The following is an 8,105-nucleotide window of genomic DNA, read 5'->3' as shown; positions in this document are numbered from 1 at the left end:
CCCCGGCCCCCAGGAACCTACACCACCTCCTGCTCTGCATCTACACCACCTCCTGCTCTGCATCTACACCACCTCCTGCTCCGCATCAACACCACCTCCTGCTCCGCATCAACACCACCTCCTGCTCCGCATCTACACCACCTCCTGCTCCGCATCTACACCACCTCCTGCTCCGCATCTACACCACCTCCTGCTCCGCATCAACACCACCTCCTGCTCCACATCTACACCACCTCCTGCTCCGCATCAACACCACCTCCTGCTCCGCATCAACACCACCTCCTGCTCCGCATTTACACCACCTCCTGCTCTGCATCTACACCACCTCCTGCTCTGCATCAACACCACCTCCTGCTCCGCATCTACACCACCTCCTGCTCCGCATCTACACCACCTCCTGCTCTGCATCAACACCACCTCCTGCTCCGCATCTACACCACCTCCTGCTCCGCATCAACACCACCTCCTGCTCCGCATCAACACCACCTCCTGCTCCGCATCTACACCACCTCCTGCTCCACATCTACACCACCTCCTGCTCCGCATCAACACCACCTCCTGCTCCGCATCAACACCACCTCCTGCTCCGCATCTACACCACCTCCTGCTCCGCATCTACACCACCTCCTGCTCTGCATCAACACCACCTCCTGCTCCGCATTTACACCACCTCCTGCTCCGCATCAACACCACCTCCTCAAGTGGGAGGAGCCACCATCACTAGGACCTCAAGTGGGAGGAGCCACCATCACCAGGACCTCAAGTGGGAGGAGCCACCGTCACCAGGACCTCAAGTGGGAGGAGCCACCGTCACCAGGACCTCAAGTGGGAGGAGCCACCATCACCAGGACCTCAAGTGGGAGGAGCCACCGTCACCAGGACCTCAAGTGGGAGGAGCCACCATCAGCTCCTCATCAAGAAGAACCAGCAGAAGAACTTCCTGCAGCAGCTGAAGAAAGACAATCTGATGATGGAGCAGTTCTACACGAGCATCATTGAGTTCATCCTCACCTCCTCCATCGCCTCCTCCATCGCCTCCTCCATCACCTCCTCCATCACCTTCTCCATCACCTCCTCCATCACCTCCTCCATCACCTCCACCATCACCTCCTCCATCGCCTCCTCCATCACCTCCTCCATCACCATGTGGTACACTGGATTCACAGCCAGGGACAAACAGAGACTACAGCGCCCTCTGCTGAGAAGGTGATCGGCTGCAGACTTCCATCTCTGCAGGAGGCCACTCCCCTCAGGCAGGAAGCCACTCCCCTCAGGCATGAGGCCCCTCCCCTCAGGCAGGAGGCCACTCCCCTCAGGCAGGAGGCCACTCCCCTCAGGCATGAGGCCACTCCCCTCAGGCAGGAGGCCACTCCCCTCAGGCATGAGGCCACTCCCCTCAGGCAGGAAGCCACTCCCCTCAGCCATGAGGCCACTCCCCTCAGGCAGGAGGCCACTCCCCTCAGGCAGGAAGCCACTCCCCTCAGCCATGAGGCCACTCCCCTCAGCCATGAGGCCACTCCCCTCAGGCAGGAGGCCACTCCCCTCAGGCAGGAGGCTAAGGTCCAGAACCTCCCGCCACAAGAACAGTTTCTCTCCCTCTGCTGTTGGACTTCTTAAAGGTGCCATATCATGCATGTGGAGAGGGGGGATGGTGACACGTGCTTGCCCTTATGACGCGGTCTTGCCCCACCGCCCGTCAGTTTGGAGATTGGAGGAAAGGAGATAGTCTGTACTATAGCTAAACACTGCGGGAATCAATCAAAAAAACACTCTGGACATATATGAAGCACAAATAGCAATGTAAGAAGGTTAAAAGCTCTGAAAAGTCCATTTTGCATGTCATGGGACCTTTAAGCACCTTCAGTCACTGTCACTTCCTATTGCAATACTACATAACTTTATACTTTATATTTTATTATGCACATTTCATGCCGTTCAGTATTCAATTGTTTAATGTTTTGTTGTTTGTGCTGCACCGGGACAAGTTCCTGTGTCTGTGAATTTAGTTTTATCGACAAATGGCAATAAACCTCAGTCTGATCGTGATTCTGATCTCAGACTCGTTCTGTTAAACGTCAGAAGGACGTCTGCTGCGTCGGTTGAAACGTGTATTTCTCTCTGCAGCCACTAGATGGCGTTAAAACTCAGTTAGTCCCGTTGGAAACTGCAGCGATCCAGAGATTTAGTTCTGAAACACGAGGAGCCAAACTAAAGGCACGAGATCAGGTTTAAAGGCCGAGAACAACAGAACATTTGTCCACTTGTTCAAACCGGTCAAATAAATGTTGATACTGTTCTTCTGGATGATTGACAGGCCCTGACCCGGCGCTGACCCCTGGTGACCTCTGTCTCGTTCTGGGACGGTGAGCGTTCTCTTTCCTTCTGACAAACGTGTCTCTCTGTTGCAGACCTGCGCAGGATGACGGCGGGCTTCATGGGCATGGCCGTGGCGATCATCCTGTTTGGGTGGGTGGTGGGGGCCCTCGGGTGCTGCTGGGACAGGGGCCTCATGCAGTACGTGGCCGGACTCCTGTTCCTGATGGGAGGTTTGTTTGTGTCCCATCAAAACAGTTACGGTTCGACCAATAATACCATGAAACACCTTTATTTTGTCGAGCGATGGTTTAACATGTGGGTAACATATGGGTAACATGTGGGTAACATGTGGGGTAACATGGGGGTAACATGGGGGTAACATGGGGGTAACAAGTGGTGTAACATGGGGGTAACATGGGGGTAAAATGGTGTTAACATGTGGTGTAACATATGGGTAACATATGGGTAACATGTGGGTAACATGTGGGTAACATGTGGTGTAACATGTGGTGTAACATGTGGGTAACATGGGGGTAACATGGGGGTAACATGTGGGGTAACATGTGGGTAACATGTGGGTAACATGTGGGTAACATGGGGGTAACATGGGGGTAACATGGTGTTAACATGTGGGTAACATGGAGGTAACATGGGGGTAACATGTGGGTAACATATGGGTAACATGTGGTGTAACATGTGGGTAACATGGGGGTAACATGTGGGGTAACATGTGGGTAACATGTGGGTAACATGTGGGGTAACATGTGGTGTAACATGGGGGTAACATGGGGGTAACATGGTGTTAACATGTGGGTAACATGGAGGTAACATGGGGGTAACATGTGGGTAACATATGGGTAACATGGAGGTAACATGTGGGTAACATGTGGTGTAACATGGGGGTAACATGGTGTTAACATGTGGGTAACATGTGGGTAACATGTGGTGTAACATGGGGGTAACATGGGGGTAACATGGTGTTAACATGTGGGTAACATGGGGGTAACATGTGGGTAACATGTGGGTAACATGTGGTGTAACATGTGGGTAACAGGGGGGTAACATGTGGGGTAACATGTGGGTAACATGGGGGTAACATGAGGGTAACATGGGGGTAACATGGGGGTGACATGTGGGTGACATGTGGGTAACATGTGGGGTAACATGGGGGTAACATGGTGTTAACATGTGGGTAACATGGAGGTAACATGGGGGTAACATGTGGGTAACATATGGGTAACATGTGGTGTAACATGGGGGTAACATGTGGGGTAACATGTGGGTAACATGTGGGTAACATGTGGGGTAACATGTGGTGTAACATGGGGGTAACATGGGGGTAACATGGTGTTAACATGTGGGTAACATGGAGGTAACATGGGGGTAACATGTGGGTAACATATGGGTAACATGGAGGTAACATGTGGGTAACATGGGGGTAACATGTGGTGTAACATGGGGGTAACATGGTGTTAACATGTGGGTAACATGTGGGTAACATGTGGTGTAACATGGGGGTAACATGGGGGTAACATGGTGTTAACATGGGGGTAACATGTGGGTAACATGTGGGTAACATGTGGTGTAACATGTGGGTAACAGGGGGGTAACATGTGGGGTAACATGTGGGGTAACATGTGGGTAACATGGGGGTAACATGAGGGTAACATGGGGGTAACATGGGGGTAACATGGTGGTAACATGGGGGTAACATGTGGGTAACATGTGGTGTAACATGTGGTGTAACATGGGGGTAACATGGGGGTAACATGGGGGTAACATGTGGTGTAACATGTGGTGTAACATGTGGTGTAACATGGGGGTAACATGGGAGTAACATGTGGGGTAACATGTGGGTAACATGGGGGTAACATGGGGGTAACATGTGGGTAACATGTGGGGTAACATGTGGGTAACATGGGGGTAACATGGGGGTAATATGGGGTAACATGTGGGTAACATGGGGGTAACATAAGGCGTAATATGGAGGGTAACATGGGGTCAAAATAGGGAGTAGCATGGGGGTAACATAGGGGGTAACATGGGGGGTGGCATGGTGGGTAATATAGGGGATAACATGGGGGTAACATAGGGCGTAACATAGGGGGTAACATGGGGGGGTAGCATGGGGGGTAACATAAGGGGTAACATGGAGGGTAACATGGGAGTAACATAGGAGTAACATGGGGGGTAACATAGGGTGTAAGATGGAAGGTAACATGGGGTCAAAATAGGGAGTAACATAAGGGGTAACATTGGGGTAGCATGGGGGGTAACATAGGGGGTAACATGGGGGGTAACATAGGGTCAACATTGGGGGTAACATAGGGGGTACCATAGGGTCAATACTAAGGGTAACATAGGGTATACATGAAGGGTAACATAGGGTCTACATGGGGGTAACATAGGAGGTAACACATAGGGTAACTTGTGGGTAACATGTAGGTAACATGGGGGGGTAACATGGGTGGGTAACATGTGGGTAACATGGGGTGGTAACATGGGTGGGTAACATGGGGGTAACATGTGGGTAACATTTGGGTAACATGGGTGGGTAACATGTGGGTAACATGGGGGTAACATGTGGGTAACATGTGGGTAACATGTGGGTAACATGGGTGGTAACATGTGGGTAACATGGGGGTAACATGTGGGGTAACATATGGGTAACATGGGGGGTAACATGTGGGTAACATGTGGGTAACATGGGGGTAACATGTGGGTAACATGTGGGTAACATGGGGGGTAACATGTGGGTAACATGTGGGTAACATGGGGGTAACATGTGGGTAACATGTGGGTAACATGGGGGTAACGTGGGGGTAACATGTGGGTAACATGGGGGTAACATGGGGGTAACATGTGGGTAACATGGGGTAACATGTGGGTAACATTTGGGTAATATGTGGGTAACATGTGGGTAACATGAAGGTAACATGTGGGTAACATGTGGGTAACATGGGGGTAATATGGGGTAACATGGGGGTAACATAAGGCGTAACATGGAGGGTAACATGGGGTCAAAATAGGGAGTAACATGGGGGTAACATAGGGGGTAACATGGGGGGTGGCATGGTGGGTAATATAGGGAGTAACATGGGGGTAACATAGGGCGTAACATAGGGGTAACATGGGGGGGTAGCATGGGGGGTAACATAAGGGGTAACATGGAGGGTAACATGGGAGTAACATAGGAGTAACATGGGGGGTAACATAGGGTGTAAGATGGAAGGTAACATGGGGTCAAAATAGGGAGTAACATAGGGGGTAACATCGGGGTAGCATGGGGGGGTAACATAGGGGGTAACATGGCGGGTAACATAGGGTCAACATTGGGGGTAACATAGGGGGTACCATAGGGTCAATACTAAGGGTAACATAGGGTCTACATGAAGGGTAACATAGGGTCTACATGGGGGTAACATAGGAGGTAACACATAGGGTAACAGGGGGTATCATGTGTTTTTGTCAAACTTTCTGACCCATTTCTCTTCTGTGTCCATGTCTCTTCATCTAACTCCTCCCCCTCTGTCCATAGGGACCTTCTGCATCATCTCGCTCTGCACGTGTGTGGCGGGCATCAACTTCGAGCTGTCCCGTTTCCCTCGTTACCTCTACAGTCTCCCGGACGACATCGGCCACGGCTACGGCTGGTCCATGTTCTCGGCCTGGGGCGGCCTGGGTCTCACCCTGATCTCCGGATTCTTCTGCACCTTAGCCCCGTCCGTGCAGCCCGTGCCCCGCTCCACCTGCCCCAAGTCCAGGCACGAGAACGGGACGGTCTGCTAGAGAACGGGACGGTCCGCTAGAGAACGGGACGGTCCACTGGAGAACGGGACGGTCCACTGGAGAACGGGACGGTCCACTGGAGAACGGGACGGTCCACTGGAGAACTAAAGACAAAATATACAACTAGAACTGAGAAGGAACTCTGAAGTCACGGTTCATCCGTTCAAAAAGACCAGGAGCATCAAGAACTGGACAAAGTTTGGACTTTTAAAAAGTTTGGAACAAAATGTGTGGATTGAAGGTGACAAAAGAGCCAGAGGAAGAAAGGTTTGGACTAAAGGTCCATGTCGGCCTGTGTTTCCTCACATCACAAACATAACTCTTGTTTTCTTCATACATCAAATCTAAACTGTTTCTGGATTCATCTTGAGGCCGATTTGCGCGATTCTCAATAAGGCGTCTCGTAATTCCACGTTTATGTGAGAGTTATAGTCAGGAATTTTAGTCAAAAAGAGTCAAAAACTTGACCTAACGCAACAGAAATGCAACTAAAAGCACCTTAAAGCCTCAAAAGTCTGACTAAAAGAGCCTTAAAGCTTCTAAAATGCAACAATAACATGACCTAACATGACAAATAACACAACTATTAGTGACAGAAATGCAGCTAAAATAGTCTTAAAGCGACACAAAGTGACAAAAGCACAACTAAAGGCAACAAAAAACACAACTCAAAACGACAAAAATTAAACAAAAACGTGACTGAATTAAACTTTTTACTCCTGAGGTCGATCTGAGCGAGTCACAAAGAGACGTTTAGTAATTCCAGTGTGTGAGGGGCGTGGCTAAAGCTAGTGTGTGTTAGGGGCGTGGCTAAAGCTAGTGTGTGTGAGGGGCGTGGCTAAAGCTAGTGTGTGTTAGGGGCGTGGCTAAAGCTAGTGTGTGTGAGGGTCGTGGCTAAAGCTAGTGTGTGTGAGGGGCGTGGCTAAAGCTAGTGTGTGTGAGGGGCGTGGCTAAAGCTAGTGTGTGTGAGGGGCGTGGCTAAAGCTAGTGTGTGTAAGGGGCGTGGCTAAAGCTAGTGTGTGTGAGGAGCGTGGCTAAAGCTAGTGTGTGTGAGGGGCGTGGCTAAAGCTAGTGTGTGAGGGGCGTGGCTAAAGCTTGTGAGTGTGAGGGGCGTGGCTAAAGCTAGTGTGTGTGAGGGGCGTGGCTAAAGCTAGTGTGTGAGGGGCGTGGCTAATGCTAGTGTGTGAGGGGCGTGGGTAAAGCTAGTGTGTGTGAGGGGCGTGGCTAAAGCTAGTGTGTGTGAGGGGCGTGGCTAAAGCTAGTGTGTGAGGGGCGTGGCTAAAGCTAGTGTGTGAGGGGCGTGGCTAAAGCTAGTGTGTGTGAGGGGCGTGGCTAAAGCTAGTGTGTGTGAGGGGCGTGGCTAAAGCTAGTGTGTGAGGGGCGTGGCTAATGCTAGTGTGTGAGGGGCGTGGGTAAAGCTAGTGTGTGTGAGGGGCGTGGCTAAAGCTAGTGTGTGTGAGGGGCGTGGCTAAAGCTAGTGTGTGAGGGGCGTGGCTAAAGCTAGTGTGTGAGGGGCGTGGCTAAAGCTAGTGTGTGTGAGGGGCGTGGCTAAAGCTAGTGTGTGTGAGGGGCGTCTTTATGTCATGCTAATGCTAATGCTAATGTCAGACGCTTTATGAGCTGGAAATATCAGATTGTAGCTCTTGACAAAGCGAGTGCCATAAACAGGAAACAGCTGCTGCTAACGTGCTACGCTAGCTTTGTGTTGCTAACGTGCTTTGCTAGCTCTGTGTTGCTAAGGCTCCACATAGTCGTTAGCATCAGTGGAAACACGGAGCTTTAGCACGAGATCAAGTCAGAGTTTGAGACAAATGATTCTTTTGTGTTTTTCTTCGTTTTTATGGACGAAGTAAAAAAACACGTGAAGTTTGTTTCGTGGTAGAAAATATTTTACACGTAGGAAAAAAACTGCCATAAAAAAAGTTGTCCTCCCGGTGCCAGACTTTGTCCAGTTCCCGCGGCTCGTCCTGGACATTTCTTTACATTTGTGTCTCGAAAAC

At 50.7% G+C, this 8,105-nt stretch overlaps 1 protein-coding gene across 1 annotated transcript in view; it reads left to right on the top strand.

Moving 5' to 3' along the window:
- The window catches only part of tmem178bb (transmembrane protein 178Bb), a 23,080-nt gene extending 16,814 nt beyond the window's left edge, over nucleotides 1-6,266 (top strand). The window contains exons 3-5 of the mRNA XM_072453372.1: nucleotides 2,409-2,546; nucleotides 5,855-6,130; nucleotides 6,211-6,266. Coding sequence (XP_072309473.1) covers nucleotides 2,409-2,546; nucleotides 5,855-6,105 — 389 coding nt within the window. The 3' untranslated portion in view covers nucleotides 6,106-6,130; nucleotides 6,211-6,266. The remainder of the gene's footprint in view (nucleotides 1-2,408; nucleotides 2,547-5,854; nucleotides 6,131-6,210) is intronic.
- The last annotated feature ends 1,839 nt before the right edge of the window (nucleotides 6,267-8,105 follow it).

This window comes from Eucyclogobius newberryi, unplaced genomic scaffold, assembly GCF_026437365.1.
Source record: "Eucyclogobius newberryi isolate DKJ021-1_F unplaced genomic scaffold, fEucNew1.0.hap1 SCAF_2, whole genome shotgun sequence".
Taxonomy (NCBI): Eukaryota; Metazoa; Chordata; class Actinopteri; order Gobiiformes; family Gobiidae; genus Eucyclogobius; species Eucyclogobius newberryi.
Note: the sequence above shows the minus strand (reverse complement) of the source record. Positions and strands in the feature narration are given on the sequence as shown.